We start from the raw sequence: 24477 nt of genomic DNA on the forward strand, positions 1-24477 counted from the left end.
CACCCACCACACCAGGCATGTGAGGTGCTAACCTGAGAGCTAACAGGAATCCAGCAGAACTGTGAGGGATCCCGCAGGGAGGCGGTGTACCCACCCCTGGGATTAGATACAGGGGACACTACGTCACCCACCACACCAGGCATGTGAGGTGCTAACCTGAGAGCTAACAGGAATCCAGCAGAACTGTGAGGGATCCCACAGGGAGGCGGTATGCCCACCCCAGGGATTAGATACAGGGGACACTACATCACCCACCACACCAGGCATGTGAGGTGCTAACCTGAGAGCTAACAGGAATCCAGCAGAACTGTGAGGGATCCCGCAGGGAGGTGGTGTATCCACCCCAGGGATTAGATACAGGGGACACTACATCACCCACTACACCAGGCATGTGAGGTGCTAACCTGAGAACTAACAGGAATCCAGCAGAACTGTGAGGGATCCCGCAGGGAGGCGGTGTACCCACCCCAGGGATTAGATACAGGGGACACTACATCACTCACCACACCAGGCATGTGAGGTGCTAACCTGAGAGCTAACAGGAATCCAGCAGAACAGTGAGGGATCCCGAGGGAGGCGGTGTAACCACCCCAGGGATTAGATACAGGGGACATTACATCACCCACCACACCAGGCAAGTAAGGTGCTAACCTGAGAGCTAACAGGAATCCAGCAGAACTGTGAGGGATCCCGCAGGGAGGCGGTGTACCCACCCCAGGGATTAGATACAGGGGACACTACATCACCCACCACACCAGGCATGTGAGGAGCTAACCTGAGAACTAACAGGAATCCAGCAGAACTGTGACGGATCCCGCAGGGAGGCGGTGTGCCCATCCCAGGGATTAGATACAGGGGACACTACATCACCCACCACACCGGGCATGTGAGGTGCTAACCTGAGAGCTAACAGGAATCCAGCAGAACTGTGAGGGATCCCGCAGGGAGGCGGTGTGCCCATCCCAGGGATTAGATACAGGGGACACTACATCACCCACCACACCAGGCATGTGAGGTGCTAACCTGAGAGCTAACAGGAATCCAGCAGAACTGTGAGGGATCCCGCAGGGAGGCGGTGTACCCACCCCAGGGATTAGATACAGGGGACACTACATCACCCACCACACCAGGCATGTGAGGTGTTAACCTGAGAGCTAACAGGAATCCAGCAGAACTGTGAGGGATCCCGCAGGGAGGCGGTGTACCCACCCCTGGGATTAGATACAGGGGACACTACGTCACCCACCACACCAGGCATGTGAGGTGCTAACCTGAGAGCTAACAGGAATCCAGCAGAACTGTGAGGGATCCCACAGGGAGGCGGTATGCCCACCCCAGGGATTAGATACAGGGGACACTACATCACCCACCACACCAGGCATGTGAGGTGCTAACCTGAGAGCTAACAGGAATCCAGCAGAACTGTGAGGGATCCCGCAGGGAGGCGGTGTACCCACCCCAGGGATTAGATACAGGGGACACTACATCACCCACCACACCAGGCATGTGAGGTGCTAACCCGAGAGCTAAAAGGAATCCAGCAGACCTGTGAGGGATCCCGCAGGGAGGCGGTGTGCCCACCCCACGATTAGATACAGGGGACACTACATCACCCACCACACCAAGCATGTGAGGTGCTAACCTGAGAGCTAACAGGAATCCAGAAGAACTGTGAGGGATCCCGCAGGGAGGCGGTGTACCCACCCCAGGGTTTAGATACAGGGGACACTACATCACACACCACACCAGGCATGTGAGGTGCTAACCTGAGAGCTAACAGGAATCCAGCAGAACTGTGAGGGATCCCGCAGGGAGGCGGTGTATCCACCCCAGGGATTAGAAACAGGAGACACTACATCACCCACCACACCAGGCATGTGAGGTGCTAACCAGAGAGCTAACAGGAATCCAGCAGAACTGTGATGGATCCCGCAGAGGGGCGGTGTGCCCACCCCAGGGATTAGATACAGGGGACACTACATCACCCTCCACACCAGGCATGTGAGGTGCTAACCTGAGAACTAACAGGAATCCAGCAGAACTGTGAGGGATCCCGCAGGGAGGCGGTGTATCAACCCCAGGGATTAGATACAGGGGACACTACATCACCCACCACACCAAGCATGTGAGGTGCTAACCTGAGAGCTAACAGGAATCCAGAAGAACTGTGAGGGATCCCGCAGGGAGGCGGTGTACCCACCCCAGGGATTAGATACAGGGGACACTACATCACCCACCACACCAGGCATGTGAGGTTCTAACCTGAGAGCTAACAGGAATCCAGCAGAACTGTGAGGGATCCCGCAGGGAGGCGGTGTATCCACCCCAGGGATTAGATACAGGGGACACTACATCACCCACCACACCAGGTATGTGAGGTGCTAACCTGAGAGCTAACAGGAATCCAGCAGAACTGTGAGGGACCCCGCAGGGAGGCGGTGCACCCACCCCAGGAATTAGATAAAGGGGACACTACATCATCCACCACACCAGGCATGTGAGGTGCTAACCTGAGAGCTAACAGGAATCCAGCAGAACTGTGAGGGATCCCGCAGGGAGGCGGTGTATCCACCCCAGGGATTAGATACAGGGGACACTACATCACCCACCACACCAGGCATGTGAGGTGCTAACCTGAGAGCTAACAGGAATCCAGCAGAACTGTGAGGGATCCCGCAGGGAGGCGGTGTATCCACCCCAGGGATTAGATACAGGGGACACTACATCATCCACCACACCAGGCATGTGAGGTGCTAACCTGAGAGCTAACAGGAATCCAGTAGAACTGTGAGGGACCCCGCAGGGAGGCAGTGTGCCCACCCCAGAGATTAGATACAGGGGACACTACATCACCCACCACACCAGGCATGTGAGGTGCTAACCTGAGAACTAACAGGAATCCAGCAGAACTGTGAGCGACCCCGCAGGGAGGAAGTGTGCCCACCCCAGGGATTAGATACAGGGGACACTACATCACCCACCACACCAGGCATGTGAGGTGCTAACCTGAGAACTAACAGGAATCCAGCAGAACTGTGCGGGATCCCGCAGGGAGGCGGAGTATACACCCCAGGGATTAGATACAGGGGACACTACATCACTCACCACACCAGGCATGTGAGGTGCTAACCTGAGAGCTAACAGGAATCCAGCAGAACTGTGAGGGATCCCGCAGGGAGCCGGTGTACCCACCCCAGGGATTAGATACAGGGGACACTACATCACCCACCACACCAGGCATGTGAGGTGCTAACCTGAGAGCTAACAGGAATCCAGCAGAACTGTGCGGGATCCCGCAGGGAGGCGGTGTACCCACCCTAGGGATTAGATACAGGGGACACTACATCACCCACCACACCAGGCATGTGAGGTGCTAACCTGAGAGCTAACAGGAATCCAGCAGAACTGTGCGGGATCCCGCAGGGAGGCGGTGTACCCACCCCAGGGATTAGATACAGGGGACACTACATCACCCACCACACCAGGCATGTGAGGTGCTAACCTGAGAGCTAACAGGAATCCAGCAGAACTGTGCGGGATCCCGCAGGGAGGCGGTGTACCCACCCTAGGGATTAGATACAGGGGACACTACATCACCCACCACACCAGGCATGTGAGGTGCTAACCTGAGAGATAACAGGAATCCAGCAGAACTGTGAGGGATCCTGCAGGGAGGCGGTGTATCCACCCCAGGGATTAGATACAGGGGACACTACATCACCCACCACACCAGGCATGTGAGGTGCTAACCTGAGAACTAACAGGAATCCAGCACAACTGTGAGCGACCCCGCAGGGAGGCAGTGTGCCCACCCCAGGGATTAGATACAGGGGACACTACATCACCCACCACACCAGGCATGTGAGGTGCTAACCCGAGAGCTAAAAGGAATCCAGCAGAACTGTGAGGGATCCTGCAGGGAGGCGGTGTATCCACCCCAGGATTAGATACAGGGGACACTACATCACCCACCACACCAAGCATGTGAGGTGCTAACCTGAGAGCTAACAGGAATCCAGAAGAACTGTGAGGGATCCCGCAGGGAGGCGGTGTACCCACCCCAGGGTTTAGATACAGGGGACACTACATCACACACCACACCAGGCATGTGAGGTGCTAACCTGAGAGCTAACAGGAATCCAGCAGAACTGTGAGGGATCCCGCAGGGAGGCGGTGTATCCACCCCAGGGATTAGAAACAGGAGACACTACATCACCCACCACACCAGGCATGTGAGGTGCTAACCAGAGAGCTAACAGGAATCCAGCAGAACTGTGATGGATCCCGCAGAGGGGCGGTGTGCCCACCCCAGGGATTAGATACAGGGGACACTACATCACCCTCCACACCAGGCATGTGAGGTGCTAACCTGAGAACTAACAGGAATCCAGCAGAACTGTGAGGGATCCCGCAGGGAGGCGGTGTATCAACCCCAGGGATTAGATACAGGGGACACTACATCACCCACCACACCAAGCATGTGAGGTGCTAACCTGAGAGCTAACAGGAATCCAGAAGAACTGTGAGGGATCCCGCAGGGAGGCGGTGTACCCACCCCAGGGATTAGATACAGGGGACACTACATCACCCACCACACCAGGCATGTGAGGTTCTAACCTGAGAGCTAACAGGAATCCAGCAGAACTGTGAGGGATCCCGCAGGGAGGCGGTGTACCCACCCCTGGGATTAGATACAGGGGACACTACGTCACCCACCACACCAGGCATGTGAGGTGCTAACCTGAGAGCTAACAGGAATCCAGCAGAACTGTGAGGGATCCCACAGGGAGGCGGTATGCCCACCCCAGGGATTAGATACAGGGGACACTACATCACCCACCACACCAGGCATGTGAGGTGCTAACCTGAGAGCTAACAGGAATCCAGCAGAACTGTGAGGGATCCCGCAGGGAGGCGGTGTACCCACCCCAGGGATTAGATACAGGGGACACTACATCACCCACCACACCAGGCATGTGAGGTGCTAACCCGAGAGCTAAAAGGAATCCAGCAGACCTGTGAGGGATCCCGCAGGGAGGCGGTGTGCCCACCCCAGGATTAGATACAGGGGACACTACATCACCCACCACACCAAGCATGTGAGGTGCTAACCTGAGAGCTAACAGGAATCCAGAAGAACTGTGAGGGATCCCGCAGGGAGGCGGTGTACCCACCCCAGGGTTTAGATACAGGGGACACTACATCACACACCACACCAGGCATGTGAGGTGCTAACCTGAGAGCTAACAGGAATCCAGCAGAACTGTGAGGGATCCCGCAGGGAGGCGGTGTATCCACCCCAGGGATTAGAAACAGGAGACACTACATCACCCACCACACCAGGCATGTGAGGTGCTAACCAGAGAGCTAACAGGAATCCAGCAGAACTGTGATGGATCCCGCAGAGGGGCGGTGTGCCCACCCCAGGGATTAGATACAGGGGACACTACATCACCCTCCACACCAGGCATGTGAGGTGCTAACCTGAGAACTAACAGGAATCCAGCAGAACTGTGAGGGATCCCGCAGGGAGGCGGTGTATCAACCCCAGGGATTAGATACAGGGGACACTACATCACCCACCACACCAAGCATGTGAGGTGCTAACCTGAGAGCTAACAGGAATCCAGAAGAACTGTGAGGGATCCCGCAGGGAGGCGGTGTACCCACCCCAGGGATTAGATACAGGGGACACTACATCACCCACCACACCAGGCATGTGAGGTTCTAACCTGAGAGCTAACAGGAATCCAGCAGAACTGTGAGGGATCCCGCAGGGAGGCGGTGTATCCACCCCAGGGATTAGATACAGGGGACACTACATCACCCACCACACCAGGTATGTGAGGTGCTAACCTGAGAGCTAACAGGAATCCAGCAGAACTGTGAGGGACCCCGCAGGGAGGCGGTGCACCCACCCCAGGAATTAGATAAAGGGGACACTACATCATCCACCACACCAGGCATGTGAGGTGCTAACCTGAGAGCTAACAGGAATCCAGCAGAACTGTGAGGGATCCCGCAGGGAGGCGGTGTATCCACCCCAGGGATTAGATACAGGGGACACTACATCACCCACCACACCAGGCATGTGAGGTGCTAACCTGAGAGCTAACAGGAATCCAGCAGAACTGTGAGGGATCCCGCAGGGAGGCGGTGTATCCACCCCAGGGATTAGATACAGGGGACACTACATCATCCACCACACCAGGCATGTGAGGTGCTAACCTGAGAGCTAACAGGAATCCAGTAGAACTGTGAGGGACCCCGCAGGGAGGCGGTGTGCCCACCCCAGGGATTAGATACAGGGGACACTACATCACCCACCACACCAGGCATGTGAGGTGCTAACCTGAGAACTAACAGGAATCCAGCAGAACTGTGAGCGACCCCGCAGGGAGGAAGTGTGCCCACCCCAGGGATTAGATACAGGGGACACTACATCACCCACCACACCAGGCATGTGAGGTGCTAACCTGAGAACTAACAGGAATCCAGCAGAACTGTGCGGGATCCCGCAGGGAGGCGGAGTATACACCCCAGGGATTAGATACAGGGGACACTACATCACTCACCACACCAGGCATGTGAGGTGCTAACCTGAGAGCTAACAGGAATCCAGCAGAACTGTGAGGGATCCCGCAGGGAGCCGGTGTACCCACCCCAGGGATTAGATACAGGGGACACTACATCACCCACCACACCAGGCATGTGAGGTGCTAACCTGAGAGCTAACAGGAATCCAGCAGAACTGTGCGGGATCCCGCAGGGAGGCGGTGTACCCACCCTAGGGATTAGATACAGGGGACACTACATCACCCACCACACCAGGCATGTGAGGTGCTAACCTGAGAGCTAACAGGAATCCAGCAGAACTGTGCGGGATCCCGCAGGGAGGCGGTGTACCCACCCCAGGGATTAGATACAGGGGACACTACATCACCCACCACACCAGGCATGTGAGGTGCTAACCTGAGAGCTAACAGGAATCCAGCAGAACTGTGCGGGATCCCGCAGGGAGGCGGTGTACCCACCCTAGGGATTAGATACAGGGGACACTACATCACCCACCACACCAGGCATGTGAGGTGCTAACCTGAGAGATAACAGGAATCCAGCAGAACTGTGAGGGATCCTGCAGGGAGGCGGTGTATCCACCCCAGGGATTAGATACAGGGGACACTACATCACCCACCACACCAGGCATGTGAGGTGCTAACCTGAGAACTAACAGGAATCCAGCACAACTGTGAGCGACCCCGCAGGGAGGCAGTGTGCCCACCCCAGGGATTAGATACAGGGGACACTACATCACCCACCACACCAGGCATGTGAGGTGCTAACCTGAGAGCTAACAGGAATCCAGCAGAACTGTGAGGGATCCTGCAGGGAGGCGGTGTATCCACCCCAGGGATTAGATACAGGGGACACTACATCACCCACCACACCAGGCATGTGAGGTGCTAACCTGAGAGCTAACAGGAATCCAGCAGAATTGTGAGGGATCCCGCAGGGAGGCGGTGTGCCCACCCCAGGGATTAGATACAGGGGACACTACATCACCCACCACACCAGGCATGTGAGGTGCTAACCTGAGAGCTAACAGGAATCCAGCAGAACTGTGAGGGATCCCGCAGGGAGGCGGTGTGCCCACCCCAGGGATTAGATACAGGGGACACGACATCATACACCACACCAGGCATGTGAAGGGCTAACCTGAGAGCTAACAGGAATCCTGCAGAACTGTAAGGGATCCCGCAGGGAGGCGGTGTGCCCACCCCAGGGATTAGATACAGGGGACACTACATCACCCACCACACCAGGCATGTGAGGTGCTAACCTGAGAGCTAACAGGAATCCAGCAGAACTGTGAGGGATCCCGCAGGGAGGCAGTGTACCCACACCAGGGATTAGATACAGGGGACACTACATCACCCACCACACCAGGCATGTGAGGAGCTAACCTGAGAGCTAACAGGAATCCAGCAGAACTGTGAGGGACCCCGCAGGGAGGCGGTGTACCCACCCCAGGGATTAGATACAGGGGACACGACATCATACACCACACCAGGCATGTGAAGGGCTAACCTGAGAGCTAACAGGAATCCTGCAGAACTGTAAGGGATCCCGCAGGGAGGCGGTGTGCCCACCCCAGGGATTAGATACAGGGGACACTACATCACCCACCACACCAGGCATGTGAGGTGCTAACCTGAGAGCTAACAGGAATCCAGCAGAACTGTGAGGGATCCCGCAGGGAGGCAGTGTACCCACACCAGGGATTAGATACAGGGGACACTACATCATCCACCACACCAGGCATGTGAGGTGCTAACCTGAGAACTAATAGAAATCCAGCAGAACTGTGAGGGATCCCGCAGGGAGGCGGTGTATCCACCCCAGGGATTAGATACAGGGGACACTACATCATCCACCACACCACGCATGTGAGGTGCTAACCTGAGAGCTAACAAGAATCCAGCAGAACTGTGAGGGATCCCGCAGGGAGGCGGTGTACCCACCCCAGGGATTAGATACAGGGGACACTACATCATCCACCACACCAGGCATGTGAGGTGCTAACCTGAGAGCTAACAGGAATCCAGCAGAACTGTGAGGGATCCCGCAGTGAGGCGGTGTATCCATCCCAGGGATTAGATACAGGGGACACTACATCACCCACCACACCAGGCATGTGAGGTGCTAACCTGAGAGCTAACAGGAATCCAGCAGAACTGTGAGGGACCCCGCAGGGAGGCGGTGAACCCACCCCAGGAATTAGATACAGGGGACACTACATCATCCACCACACCAGGCATGTGAGGTGCTAACCTGAGAGCTAACAGGAATCCAGCAGAACTGTGAGGGATCCCGCAGGAAGGCGGTGTGCCCACCCCAGGGATTAAATACAGGGGACACTACATCACCCACCACACCAGGCATGTGAGGTGCTAACCTGAGAGCTAACAGGAATCCAGCAGAACTGTGATGGATCCCGCAGGGAGGCGGTGTACCCACCCCAGGGATTAGATACAGGGGACACTACATCATCCACCACACCAGGCATGTGAGGTGCTAACCTGAGAGCTAACAGGAATCCAGCAGAACTGTGAGGGATCCCACAGAGAGGCGGTGTATCCACCCCAGGGATTAGATACAGGGGACACTACATCACCCACCACACCAGGCATGTGAGGAGCTAACGTGAGAGCTAACAGGAATCCAGCAGAACTGTGAGGGATGCCGCAGGGAGGCGGTGTGCCCACCGCAGGGATTAGAGACAGGGGACACTACATCACCCACCACACCAGGCATGTGAGGTGCTAACCTGAGAGCTAACAGGAATCCAGCAGAACTGTGATGGATCCCGCAGGGAGGCGGTGTACCCACCCCAGGGATTAGATACAGGGGACACTACATCATCCACCACACCAGGCATGTGAGGTGCTAACCTGAGAGCTAACAGGAATCCAGCAGAACTGTGAGGGATCCCACAGAGAGGCGGTGTATCCACCCCAGGGATTAGATACAGGGGACACTACATCACCCACCACACCAGGCATGTGAGGTGCTAACCTGAGAGCTAACAGGAATCCAGCAGAACTGTGAGGGATGCCGCAGGGAGGCGGTGTGCCCACCGCAGGGATTAGAGACAGGGGACACTACATCACCCACCACACCAGGCATGTGAGGTGCTAACCTGAGAGCTAACAGGAATCCAGCAGAACTGTGAGGGATCCCACAGGGAGGCGGTGTACCCACCCCAGGGATTAGATACAGGGGACACTACATCACCCACCACACCAGGCATGTGAGGTGCTAACTTCAGAGCTAACAGGAATCCAGCAGAACTGTGAGCGACCCTGCAGGGAGGCAGTGTGCCCACCCCAGGGATTAGATACAGGGAACACTACATCACCCACCACACCAGGCATGTGAGGTGCTAACCTGAGAGCTAACAGAAATCCAGCAGAACTGTGAGGGATCCCGCAGAGAGGCGGTGTATCAACCCCAGGGATTAGATACAGGGGACACTACATCACCCACCACACCAGGCATGTGAGGTGCTAACCTGAGAGCTAACAGGGATCCAGCAGAACTGTGAGGGATCCCGCAGGGAGGCAGTGTACCCACCCCAGGAATTAGAAACAGAGGACACTACATCATACACCACACCAGGCATGTGAGGTGCTAACCTGAGAGCTAACAGGAATCCAGCAGAACTGTGAGCGACCCCGCAAGGAGGCGGTGTATCCACCCCAGGGATTAGATGCAGGGGACACTACATCACCCACCACACCAGGCATGTGAGGTGCTAACCTGAGAGCTAACAGGAATCCAGCAGAACTGTGAGGGACCCCGCAGGGAGGCGGTGTACCCACCCCAGGGATTAGATACAGGGGACACTACATCATCCACCACACCAGGCATGTGAGGTGCTAACCTGAGAGCTAACAGGAATCCAGCAGAACTGTGAGGGATCCCGCAGGGAGGTGGTGTATCCACCCCAGGGATTAGATACAGGGGACACTACATCACCCACCACACCAGGCATGTGAGGTGCTAACCTGAGAGCTAACAGGACTCCAGCAGAACTGTGAGGGATCCCGCAGGGAGGCGGTGTATCCACCCCAGGGATTAGATACAGGGGACACTACATCACCCACCACACCAGGCATGTGAAGGGCTAACCTGAGAGCTAACAGGAATCCAGCAGAACTGTGAGGGATCCCGCAGGGAGGCGGTGTACCCACCACAGGGATTAGATACAGGGGACACTACATCACCCACCACACCAGGCATGTGAGGTGCTAACCTGAGAGCTAACAGGGATCCAGCAGAACTGTGAGGGATCCCGCAGGGAGGCGGTGTATCCATCCCAGGGATTAGATACAGGAGACACTACATCACCCACCACACCAGGCATGTGAGGTGCTAACCTGAGAGCTAACAGGAATCCAGCAGAACTGTGAGGGATCCCGCAGGGAGGCAGTATGCCCACCCCAGGGATTAGATACAGGGGACACTACATCACCCACCACACCAGGCATGTGAGCTGCTAACCTGAGAGCTAACAGGGATCCAGCAGAACTGTGAGGGATCCCGCAGGGAGGCGGTGTATCCATCCCAGGGATTAGATACAGGGGACACTACATCACCCACCACACCAGGCATGTGAGGTGCTAACCTGAGAGCTAACAGGAATCCAGCAGAACCGTGAGGGATCCCGCAGGGAGGCGGTGTGCCCACCCCAGGGATTAGATACAGGGGACACTACATCACCCACCACACCAGGCATGTGAGGTGCTAACCTGAGAGCTAACAGGAATCCAGCAGAACTGTGAGGGATCCCGCAGGGAGGCGGTGTGCCCACCCCAGGGATTAGATACAGGGGACACTACATCACCCACCACACCAGGCATGTGAGGTGCTAACCTGAGAACTAACAGGAATCCAGCAGAACTGTGAGGGATCCCGCAGGGAGGCGGTGTGCCCACCTCAGGGATTAGATACAGGGGACACTACATCACCCATCACACCAGGCATGTGAGGTGCTAACCTGAGAGCTAACAGGAATCCAGCAGAACTGTGAGGGATCCCGCAGGGAGGCGGTGTACCCACCCCAGGGATTAGATACAGGGGACACTACATCATTCACCACACCAGGCATGTGAGGTGCTAACCTGAGAGCTAACAGGACTCCAGCAGAACTGTGAGGGATCCCGCAGGGAGGCGGTGTATCCACCCCAGGGATTAGATACAGGGGACACTACATCACCCACCACACCAGGCATGTGAAGGGCTAACCTGAGAGCTAACAGGAATCCAGCAGAACTGTGAGGGATCCCGCAGGGAGGCGGTGTACCCACCACAGGGATTAGATACAGGGGACACTACATCACCCACCACACCAGGCATGTGAGGTGCTAACCTGAGAGCTAACAGGGATCCAGCAGAACTGTGAGGGATCCCGCAGGGAGGCGGTGTATCCATCCCAGGGATTAGATACAGGAGACACTACATCACCCACCACACCAGGCATGTGAGGTGCTAACCTGAGAGCTAACAGGAATCCAGCAGAACTGTGAGGGATCCCGCAGGGAGGCAGTATGCCCACCCCAGGGATTAGATACAGGGGACACTACATCACCCACCACACCAGGCATGTGAGCTGCTAACCTGAGAGCTAACAGGGATCCAGCAGAACTGTGAGGGATCCCGCAGGGAGGCGGTGTATCCATCCCAGGGATTAGATACAGGGGACACTACATCACCCACCACACCAGGCATGTGAGGTGCTAACCTGAGAGCTAACAGGAATCCAGCAGAACCGTGAGGGATCCCGCAGGGAGGCGGTGTGCCCACCCCAGGGATTAGATACAGGGGACACTACATCACCCACCACACCAGGCATGTGAGGTGCTAACCTGAGAGCTAACAGGAATCCAGCAGAACTGTGAGGGATCCCGCAGGGAGGCGGTGTGCCCACCCCAGGGATTAGATACAGGGGACACTACATCACCCACCACACCAGGCATGTGAGGTGCTAACCTGAGAACTAACAGGAATCCAGCAGAACTGTGAGGGATCCCGCAGGGAGGCGGTGTGCCCACCTCAGGGATTAGATACAGGGGACACTACATCACCCATCACACCAGGCATGTGAGGTGCTAACCTGAGAGCTAACAGGAATCCAGCAGAACTGTGAGGGATCCCGCAGGGAGGCGGTGTACCCACCCCAGGGATTAGATACAGGGGACACTACATCACTCACCACACCAGGCATGTGAGGTGCTAACCTGAGAGCTAACAGGAATCCAGCAGAACTGTGAGGGACCCCGCAGGGAGGCGGTGTATCCACCCCAGGGATTAGATACAGGGGACACTACATCACCCACCACACCAGGCATGTGAGGTGCTAACCTGAGAGCTAACAGGAATCCAGTAGAACTGTGAGGGATCCCGCAGGGAGGCGGTGTATCCACCCCAGGGATTAGATACAGGGGACACTACATCACCCACCAAACCAGGCATGTGAGGTGCTAACCTGAGAGCTAACAGGAATCCAGCAGAACTGTGAGGGATCCCGTAGGGAGGCGGTGTACCCACCCCAGGGATTAGATACAGGGGACACTACATCACCCACCACACCAGGCATGTGAGGTGCTAACCTGAGAGCTAACAGGAATCCAGCAGAACTGTGAGGGATCCCGCAGGGAGGCGGTGTGCCCACCCCAGGGATTAGATACAGGGGACACTACATCACCCATCACACCAGGCATGTGAGGTGCTAACCTGAGAGCTAACAGGAATCCAGCAGAACTGCGAGGGACCCCGCAGGGAGGCAGTGTACCCACCCCAGGGATTAGATACAGGGGACACTACATCACCCACCACACCAGGCATGTGAGGTGCTAACCTGAGAGCGAACAGGAATCCAGCAGAACTGTGAGGGATCCCGCAGGGAGGCGGTGTATCCACCCCAGGGATTAGATACAGGGGACACTACATCACCCACCACACCAGGCATGTGAGGTGCTAACCTGAGAGCTAACAGGAATCCAGCAGAACTGTGAGGGATCCCGCAGGGAGGCGGTGTACCCACCCCAGGGATTAGATACAGGGGACACTACATCACCCACCACACCAGGCATGTGAGGTGCTAACCTGAGAGCGAACAGGAATCCAGCAGAACTGTGAGGGATCCCGCAGGGAGGCGGTGTATCCACCCCAGGGATTAGATACAGGGGACACTACATCACCCACCACACCAGGCATGTGAGGTGCTAACCTGAGAGCTAACAGGAATCCAGCAGAACTGTGAGGGATCCCGCAGGGAGGCGGTGTGCCCACCCCAGGGATTAGATACAGGGGACACTACATCACCCACCACACCAGGCATGTGAGGAGCTAACCTGAGAGCTAACAGGAATCCAGCAGAACTGTGAGGGATCCCGCAGGGAGGCGGTGTACCCACCCCAGGGATTAGATACAGGGGACACTACATCACCCACCACACCAGGCATGTGAGGTGCCAACCTGAGAGCTAACAGGAATCCAGCAGAACTGTGAGGGATCCCGCAGGGAGGCGGTGTATCCACCCCAGGGATTAGATACAGGGGACACTACATCACCCACCACACCAGGCATGTGAGGTGCTAACCTGAGAGCTAACAGGGATCCAGCAGAACTGTGAGGGATCCCGCAGGGAGGCAGTGTACCCACCCCAGGAATTAGAAACAGAGGACACTACATCATACACCACACCAGGCATGTGAGGTGCTAACCTGAGAGCTAACAGGAATCCAGCAGAACTGTGAGCGACCCCGCAAGGAGGCGGTGTATCCACCCCAGGGATTAGATGCAGGGGACACTACATCACCCACCACACCAGGCATGTGAGGTGCTAACCTGAGAGCTAACAGGAATCCAGCAGAACTGTGAGGGATCCCGCAGAGAGGCGGTGTGCCCACCCCAGGGATTAGATACAGGAGACACTACATCACCCACCACACCAGGCATGTGAGGTGCTAACCTGAGAGCTAACAGGAATCCAGCAGAACTGTGAGGGATCCCGCAGGGAGGCGGTGTATCCATCCCAGGGATTAGATACAGGGGACACTACATCACCCACCACACCAGGCATGTGAGGTGCTAACCTGAGAGCTAACAGGAATCCAGCAGAACTGTGAGGGACCCCGCAGGGAGGCGGTGTACCCACCCCAGGGATTAGATACAGGGGACACTACATCATCCACCACACCAGGCATGTGAGGTGCTAACCTGAGAGCTAACAGGAATCCAGCAGAACTGTGAGGGATCCCGCAGGGAGGTGGTGTATCCACCCCAGGGATTAGATACAGGGGACACTACATCACCCACCACACCAGGCATGTGAGGTGCTAACCTGAGAGCTAACAGGACTCCAGCAGAACTGTGAGGGATCCCGCAGGGAGGCTGTGTATCCACCCCAGGGATTAGATACAGGGGACACTACATCACCCACCACACCAGGCATGTGAAGGGCTAACCTGAGAGCTAACAGGAATCCAGCAGAACTGTGAGGGATCCCGCAGGGAGGCGGTGTACCCACCACAGGGATTAGATACAGGGGACACTACATCACCCACCACACCAGGCATGTGAGGTGCTAACCTGAGAGCTAACAGGGATCCAGCAGAACTGTGAGGGATCCCGCAGGGAGGCGGTGTATCCATCCCAGGGATTAGATACAGGAGACACTACATCACCCACCACACCAGGCATGTGAGGTGCTAACCTGAGAGCTAACAGGAATCCAGCAGAACTGTGAGGGATCCCGCAGGGAGGCAGTATGCCCACCCCAGGGATTAGATACAGGGGACACTACATCACCCACCACACCAGGCATGTGAGCTGCTAACCTGAGAGCTAACAGGGATCCAGCAGAACTGTGAGGGATCCCGCAGGGAGGCGGTGTATCCATCCCAGGGATTAGATACAGGGGACACTACATCACCCACCACACCAGGCATGTGAGGTGCTAACCTGAGAGCTAACAGGAATCCAGCAGAACCGTGAGGGATCCCGCAGGGAGGCGGTGTGCCCACCCCAGGGATTAGATACAGGGGACACTACATCACCCACCACACCAGGCATGTGAGGTGCTAACCTGAGAGCTAACAGGAATCCAGCAGAACTGTGAGGGATCCCGCAGGGAGGCGGTGTGCCCACCCCAGGGATTAGATACAGGGGACACTACATCACCCACCACACCAGGCATGTGAGGTGCTAACCTGAGAACTAACAGGAATCCAGCAGAACTGTGAGGGATCCCGCAGGGAGGCGGTGTGCCCACCCCAGGGATTAGATACAGGGGACACTACATCACCCATCACACCAGGCATGTGAGGTGCTAACCTGAGAGCTAACAGGAATCCAGCAGAACTGTGAGGGATCCCGCAGGGAGGCGGTGTACCCACCCCAGGGATTAGATACAGGGGACACTACATCACTCACCACACCAGGCATGTGAGGTGCTAACCTGAGAGCTAACAGGAATCCAGCAGAACTGTGAGGGACCCCGCAGGGAGGCGGTGTATCCACCCCAGGGATTAGATACAGGGGACACTACATCACCCACCACACCAGGCATGTGAGGTGCTAACCTGAGAGCTAACAGGAATCCAGTAGAACTGTGAGGGATCCCGCAGGGAGGCGGTGTATCCACCCCAGGGATTAGATACAGGGGACACTACATCACCCACCAAACCAGGCATGTGAGGTGCTAACCTGAGAGCTAACAGGAATCCAGCAGAACTGTGAGGGATCCCGTAGGGAGGCGGTGTACCCACCCCAGGGATTAGATACAGGGGACACTACATCACCCACCACACCAGGCATGTGAGGTGCTAACCTGAGAGCTAACAGGAATCCAGCAGAACTGTGAGGGATCCCGCAGGGAGGCGGTGTGCCCACCCCAGGGATTAGATACAGGGGACACTACATCACCCATCACACCAGGCATGTGAGGTGCTAACCTGAGAGCTAACAGGAATCCAGCAGAACTGCGAGGGACCCCGCATGGAGCCGGTGTACCCACCCCAGGGATTAGATACAGGGGACACTACATCACCCACCACACCAGGCATGTGAGGTGCTAACCTGAGAGCGAACAGGAATCCAGCAGAACTGTGAGGGATCCCGCAGGGAGGCGGTGTATCCACCCCAGGGATTAGATACAGGGGACACTACATCACCCACCACACCAGGCATGTGAGGTGCTAACCTGAGAGCTAACAGGAATCCAGCAGAACTGTGAGGGATCCCGCAGGGAGGCGGTGTGCCCACCCCAGGGATTAGATACAGGGGACACTACATCACTCACCACACCAGGCATGTGAGGTGCTAACCTGAGAGCTAACAGGAATCCAGCAGAACTGTGAGGGATCCCGCAGGGAGGCGGTGTGCCCACCCCAGGGATTAGATACAGGGGACACTACATCACTCACCACACCAGGCATGTGAGGTGCTAACCTGAGAGCTAACAGGAATCCAGCAGAACTGTGAGGGATCCCGCAGGGAGGCGGTGTGCCCACCCCAGGGATTAGATACAGGGGACACTACATCACTCACCACACCAGGCATGTGAGGTGCTAACCTGAGAGCTAACAGGAATCCAGCAGAACTGTGAGGGATCCCGCAGGGAGGCGGTGTGCCCACCCCAGGGATTAGATACAGGGGACACTACATCACTCACCACACCAGGCATGTGAGGTGCTAACCTGAGAGCTAACAGGAATCCAGCAGAACTGTGAAAGCCGCTCATGCTGCGACCCATGGGTGCTGTCATCTGTACTGATCTGATATAATGCATTGTGGGAAATGTAGTCTTTATCCCAAGTGTAATGATGAAGTGCTGGTGCTACAATACTAAGCTGTCAGGAGAGCAATGGCGGCCACATTGTGACTGCAGCTCCGGAGGTGACATAACGGCAGATTTGTACCAAGTCTGTACGTTTCCCCCCATCCTTAAGTGATGACGCACTCGTTGCTGGGGGTCCCACCTCTGGGACCTACATGATCTCAGGAAGGGGGCTCTGCAGAGATCAAGACAGTGACAGACGGGTCGTATGTGCGCAGTAACTTGCTATATGATGATGTAACCTGCAAGATGAGGCAGGAGGAAGTAAATGTGACAGATAGATGGAGACGGAGGGCGCACAATCCTACCTATGTTCACAGGATGGTGGTGTTTTTTTTATTACTTTTAAAACTTACTTTTTTACTTTCACTTTTTTCTTTTTTTTTTTACTCTAAGCTGGGGTGGGGGTGGGTGTCTGAAATGGGCACCCAGACAGGAGCACACAGTTTAAATGCCACAGAAAGTGATTGATGGTGGCATTTAAGAGGTTAACAGCAGCGATCGATCGGGATGGAGGTCGGCTGATCGCTGGAGGTCGGCCATCTTCATCAATTCTATAAGAATCAGTTCACAGACTAGGGGGGAAAATGAACTGTAATTGGAGGAAATGTGTTTATACCGTGATGAATGACAAATAAAATGTAAAATATGCAAAGACCCCGACAACACGCGCAAGCATCTGTTCACACCGGCAGTACGTGCACGTGTCAGGAAGGTGGCGGCTGCAGGATGCCGCGAGGCAGCGGCTGGGCAGATGGTGGCGCTCACAGCCAGATGCCGCCCCGGGCTGGTGTGCAGGACACAAGTCATCCAGGGGAAGGCGCTGCAGGAACAGGGACTTCTCCCACATCACATTAACCTCATCAATCGCAGACTGAGCAGGAACATGTGCTTTCCTTTCTCCGCACCTTACACCAGGGCTCACGCATAAAGGGCGTGTATACTTTTACAATCCATTCATCCAATGAATCCAGAGTAAGGCTGGATGATGCCAGTCAGTGTGAGGATCCGCGAGGTGATGGCCTCCTGCAGACATGCATCAGACTGCGCTGTGGACGTTCCCTCGTAGGTGATCTCATGTACATGAATACATACATCCGTGGTCACAGGACTGGCACATAATACATCCTCCACGAGGACCAAGATTACATAAATAATAGCCATAAAATGTTATATAATGCCGATCCTTCATAAGTGACCAGCGAGACCCGTAATGGAGACCACGACATGTCACCAGAGATGGACAGAGCCATCAATGCCGGAGGCCTCACACATAACCGGGAGACGTGACCACCTCTGTATGAGGGGGAGGTGAGGACGGGGAGGGTCTGGTTCAAATAGAAGAGTTTTCCACATAAGTGGCACTACTGTGGCAAAATGATTACATCCAGACCCTCCGCCGATGGCAGCCAGACCCTCCGCCGATGGCAGCCAGACCCTCCGCCGATGGCAGCCAGACCCTCCGCCGATGGCAGCCAGACCCTCCGCCGATGGCAGCCAGACCCTCCGCCGATCGCAGCCAGACCCTCCGCCGATGGCAGCCAGACCCTCCGCCGATGGCAGCCAGACCCTCCGCCGATGGCAGCCAGACCCTCCGCCGATGGCAGCCAGACCCTCCGCCGATCGCAGCCAGACCCTCCGCCGATCGCAGCCAGACCCTCCGTCGATGGCAGCCAGACCCTCCGCCGATGGCAGCCAGACCCTCCGCCGATGGCAGCCAGACCCTCCGCCGATGGCAGCCAGACCCTCCACAAATTGCAGCCAGACCCTCCACCGATCGCAGCCAGACCCTGGATTGCAGCCAGACCCTCCGCCGATCGCAGCCAGACCCTCCGCCGATGGCAGCCAGACCCTCCGCCGATGGCAGCCAGACCCTCCGCCCATCGCAGCCAGACCCTCCACAAATTGCAGCCAGACCCTCCACCGATCGCAGCCAGGCCCTCCGCTGATCGCAGCCAGACCCTCCGCCGATCGCAGCCAGACCCTCCGCCGATCGCAGCCAGACCCTCCGCCGATGGCAGCCAGACCCTCCGCCCATCGCAGCCAGACCCTCCACAAATTGCAGCCAGACCCTGGATTGCAGCCAGACCCTCCGCCGATAGCAGCCAGACCCTCTGCCGATGGCAGCCAGACCCTCTGCCGATCGCAGCCAGACCCTCCGCCGATGGCAGCCAGATCCTCCGCCCATCGCAGCCAGACCCTCCACAAATTGCAGCCAGATCCTCCACCGATTGCAGCCAGACCCTGGATCGCAGCCAGACCCTCCGTCAATCGCAGCCAGACCCTCCGCCGATCACATCTACACCCTAATCCTATCTTAAGTTCATAACACAATCAGCTGAAAACTTGTGTCTACACAGCACAAGCCCAAACTGGTGAACTCCTGGTGTTGTTCTAAGGGTTTCTGTGACAGGAGGGTCGGGCACTTGTCACCTCACTATTCTAATATCCAAAGACATAACTTCATCCGGCATAGTGTAACAGCAATGAAGATAATAGACAGAGATGGAGAGATATATGAGACAGACTGATAGATTTATAGCCTTGTTGTGGCAGATGAGCGCACACAACTCCATCCAAGAGTCTCACATATAAAACCATTAATAAAAAGCAAATGTAAAATAAATGGCAGCTGTAAAGCCGGGTGTATCGTGGCCCTCACATAGCCCGGCTGCACATTTTGTGTGTTAGCATTGCACTCCTTAGATACACAGCAGACAGTCATAATACTAACTCTTCAGGTGTCCCCTCTGGTTTCTTAGCATCATTATTTTTAGGCATAAGAACCTCCATAAAAATCAATAAAAAACAACCCAAAAATTCGGACAACCGGTCCTGATACACTAAGATAAAGCAGCCCACCGGCACAGATTGTCACTAACCTCTTACAATGTGTAGACTATGTCGGCGTTGGGTCTTACCTTTTGTATCGTTCACGGGGTCCATGTGCCGGTATATATATCCCTCCAGGTAAGAATGAAATTTGGGAGTGGGTGGGAAAAAAGCCAAACAAATGGTCATGAGTTCCCATCCCCGGGCCAGGCTTTCATAGCGGAAGTTCTCGGTGGTCTGCCGGCACAGCTGGATGTACAGCTCGTCCCGCAGCCCTTGCATGCTCCATCCTTTGGTGGCGATCTCTAAGGCCACGCTGAGTTGGTCGGTCTTGGATCGGCGGTCCCCCATGTACATCTGGATGAGTTTGAAGATCTCGCAGGCCTCCTTTTTCACGTTGCGGTCGGAGGTCATGATCATTGGCTTCTTAATGGACTCGCTGCTCCAGGCCAGCATGTTGGCGATAGACACCTTCCGCCGGAAAAGACCCTGCGTGTGTTTGTTGAAATGCTTGGAGGCCCAGTTCTCGATGTCGGTCTCAGAAGACGGTTTCCTCAGAGTGAAGGTTGGGAAGACGCAGCTGGAGCTGGGCATCATGTTCCTGTTGTTTCGGCTGTTCTCGAATTGAGCGCAGGCACCGAGGTCTTCAGACTGCGAGACAAGAAGCAGAGACCTCGTTTTATCACCAGCGTGTGTTACATGGGGCTGCCGTCTAAATAGAACACAGATCTGCGGCTCTCCGCCTGTCACTTAATTGTGTGACTTACTTCAAATCTCACGCCACTCATTTTAGTAATTGCTTCACTCCCCCCAAAAAAGGAAAACATTTAAAGCATTTGTAATTGTGATAAGGCAGTAAGCATGGGGGGTGCAGAGGACGGTGCAGCGGGGGCTACATGGTGGATATCATCACAGCGCACAGAGGTGATGAGTGAGAGACCCCACTGCTGCCACGTCCCCGGATCACAAGTCTGTCTGTAACCCCTAAGATGCTGCGCTCAATCACAACCGTGGCATCTGTGCGGACAGAGAGTGGGTCCACCAGCAACTGATGCCAATGTGGTGTCATGGCAGCTGGGGCTATCGAGAGGCCCCGTGTCTGCCAGGCTGGTAGTCATATGAAACCGCGGCTGCTCATTTTACAAAGGATTGCAATATTAAGCTAGTTATAAATAAAATAATCCAAAAATGTTTAAAATCACCCCTTTTTAATCCTAGGGTGTGGGGAACACAAATATATTTGGTATCGCCGCAGCGTATTTGGCCCGTAAATGTTCGATCTTTCAAAATGTAAAATTATCCTGAACAACGAGCAAAAATGCATCAGAATTATCATTTTTTCAATCAACTTTATCCTCCTAACAATGGAATGAAAAACAGTCAAAATGTTACCAATAAATCTGCATCTCATCCCAAAAACAAAAATCTCAGACCCATCCAGATTCCTCTGCCTCCTCCTCCAGGCACCTCCCTCTGCCGCCTCCTCCTCCAGGCACCTCCCTCTGTCTCCTCCTCCAGGCACCTCCCTCTGCTGCCTCCTCCCGGAACCTCCCCCTCCAGGCACCTCCCTCTACCTCCCCCTCCAGGCACCTCCCTCTGCCACCTCCTCCTCCAAGCACCTCCCTCTGTCTCCTCCTCCTCCAGGCACCTCCCTCTGCTGCCTCCTCCCGGAACCTCCCCCTCCAGGCACCTCCCTCTGCCGCCTCCTACTTCAGGCACCTCCCTCTGTCTCCTCTTCCAGGCACCTCCCTCTCCAGGCACCTCCCTCTGCCTCCTCCATCTGTCTCCTCTTCCAGGCACCTCCCTCTGCCTCCTCCTCCAGGCACCTCCCTCGGCCTCCTCCTCCAGGCACCTCCCTCGGCCTCCTCCTCCTCCAGGCACCTCCCTCTGCCGCCTCCTACTTCAGGCACCTCCCTCTGTCTCCTCTTCCAGGCACCTCCCTCGGCCTCCTCCTCCAGGCACCTCCCTCTGCCTCCTCCTCCAGGCACCTCCCTCTGCCTCCTCCTCCAGGCACCTCCCTCGGCCACCTCCTACTTCAGGCACCTCCCTCTGCCGCCTCCTACTTCAGGCACCTCCCTCTGTCTCCTCTTCCAGGCACCTCCCTCTGCCTCCTCCTCCAGGCACCTCCCTCTGCCTCCTCCTCCAGATTCATCTTTCCCCCTACAAACTCCTCTCTTCCTCCAGACACACCACTTCTCCTGACACCTGTCTCCTTCTTCAGATTCATCTGTCCCCCTACAGATACCACTGTCCCCTCCTCCAGACACCTGGCTCCATCCTTCCACACATCTCCTACTCCAGATAAATGTGTCCTCCTCCTTTAGAAACCTCTGCTTCTTCCAGAACCCTTTGTCCACCAAATCACCTCTTATTTCCTGTAAGGCTCTGTTCACATGTGCAGTAGTGATCAGTGCGGACACAACTTTTTGGTTCATTTTAAATAACTGATCTCTGCTGGATCTGTTTTTCAGTATTGAAATCTATGGAAAATGGATGTTACAAATGAAAAAAATTGGATGTCTGATCAACTGTTCCATTGTCTCTGCTTAACTTATTTGCCAACGAATTGCAGCTGAATCCGATCTAACTGATCACTACTGGACATGTGAACAGAGCCTAAGAACAAAGGATCAGTTATGCAGAAAATGAACATGCCCGATCCTTCTTTCCCCCAGGACACCTGCATTTACCAGATATCATTATCTGATAATAATCTTTTTATTTATATAGCTCCAACCTATTCCGCAGCTCTTTACAATTCGGACAATTTTACAGACATTATCGGCACTGTCCCCATTGGGGCTCACAATCTACATTCCCTATCAGTCTCGGGAGTGTGGGAGGAAAGCGGAGAACCCGGAGGAAACCCAGGCAAACATGGGGAGAACATACAAACTCCTGGCAGATGTTGTCCTTCCGTCTCACAAAATACCAACGACGTCGAAAACACCTCATTACGTATGATGGGGTCTGTGTCGCCTTGTCAGCTGCAGTCTGCACAGAATCATGAATCTGGGACAAAGGCTCCTCATGAAGCGTCTGATGCAGGTGTGAACACAGCACAAGAGTCGGTGGATGTCGGGGGGACACAGCACAAGAGTCGGTGGATGTCGGGGGGACACAGCACCAGAGTCGGTGGATGTCGGGGGGACACAGCACCAGAGTCGGTGGATGTCGGGGGGGGACACAGCACCAGAGTCGATGGATGTCGGGGGGGGACACAGCACCAGAGTCGGTGGATGTCGGGGGGGGACACAGCACCAGAGTCGGTGGATGTCGGGGGGGGACACAGCACCAGAGTCGATGGATGTCGGGGGGGGACACAGCACCAGAGTCGGTGGATGTCGGGGGGGGACACAGCACCAGAGTCGATGGATGTCGGGGGGGGACACAGCACCAGAGTCGATGGATGTCTGGGGGGACACAGCACCAGAGTCGATGGATGTCGGGGGGGGACACAGCACCAGAGTCGATGGATGTCGGGGGAGACACAGCACCAGAGTCGGTAGATGTCGGGGGGACACAGCACCAGAGTCGGTGGATGTCGGGGGGGGGACACAGCACCAGAGTCGGTGGATGTCGGGGGGGGACACAGCACCAGAGTCGATGGATGTCAGGGGGGAGAGCACCACAGTCGGTGGATGTCGGTGGGGGGGAAACGGCACCAGAGTCGGTGGATGTCGGGGGGGACGGGGACAGCACCAGAGTCGGTGGATGTCGGGGGGCGACACACCACCAGAGTCGGTGGATGTCGGGGGGACACAGCACCAGAGTCGGTGGATGTCGGGAGGGGGGGGGGGGACAGCACCAGAGTCGGTGGATGTCGGGGGGGGGGGGGACAGCACCAGAGTCGGTGGATGTCGGGGGGGGGACAGCACCAGAGTCTGTGGATGTCGGGGGGCGACACAGCACCAGAGTCGCTGGATGTCGGGGGGACACAGCACCAGAGTCAGTGGATGTCGGGGGGCGACACAGTAACAGTTCAGACTATGTGTCTAGCATTGGCCAAAGATGCATCAGGTCACACGGTGTCCAGCGTACAGAAGCTTATTGCTCCTTTCCTCTGTATTTACAGCTACGTTATGGAGAATAAAAGCCTGCGGGTCAGCAAGTACCCCTCGAATCCAGATCTGATCCCACCCGAAATGTCCACTGAGCACAGACGTTACGCCCTGACCAACTGCATCTTCTAAACAAGACGTATGTGGTCCCGGAGCAGACAGCCCCTTCAGTAAGGCTCA

General features: G+C 55.9%; 1 protein-coding gene across 2 annotated transcripts in view; it reads right to left on the reverse strand.

The window, feature by feature from the left end:
* The window catches only part of ARHGAP39 (Rho GTPase activating protein 39), a 552999-nt gene that overhangs the window by 199998 nt on the left and 328524 nt on the right, over positions 1-24477 (reverse strand). For both annotated transcript variants that reach the window (XM_073680057.1, XM_073680056.1), the window contains exon 4: positions 20326-20887. In XM_073680057.1, coding sequence (XP_073536158.1) covers positions 20326-20887 — 562 coding nt within the window. The remainder of the gene's footprint in view (positions 1-20325; positions 20888-24477) is intronic.

Source organism: Phyllobates terribilis, unplaced genomic scaffold (genome assembly GCF_046119375.1).
Source record: "Phyllobates terribilis strain yellow unplaced genomic scaffold, ASM4611937v1 Scaffold_4__5_contigs__length_816908805, whole genome shotgun sequence".
Lineage (NCBI taxonomy): Eukaryota > Metazoa > Chordata > Amphibia > Anura > Dendrobatidae > Phyllobates > Phyllobates terribilis.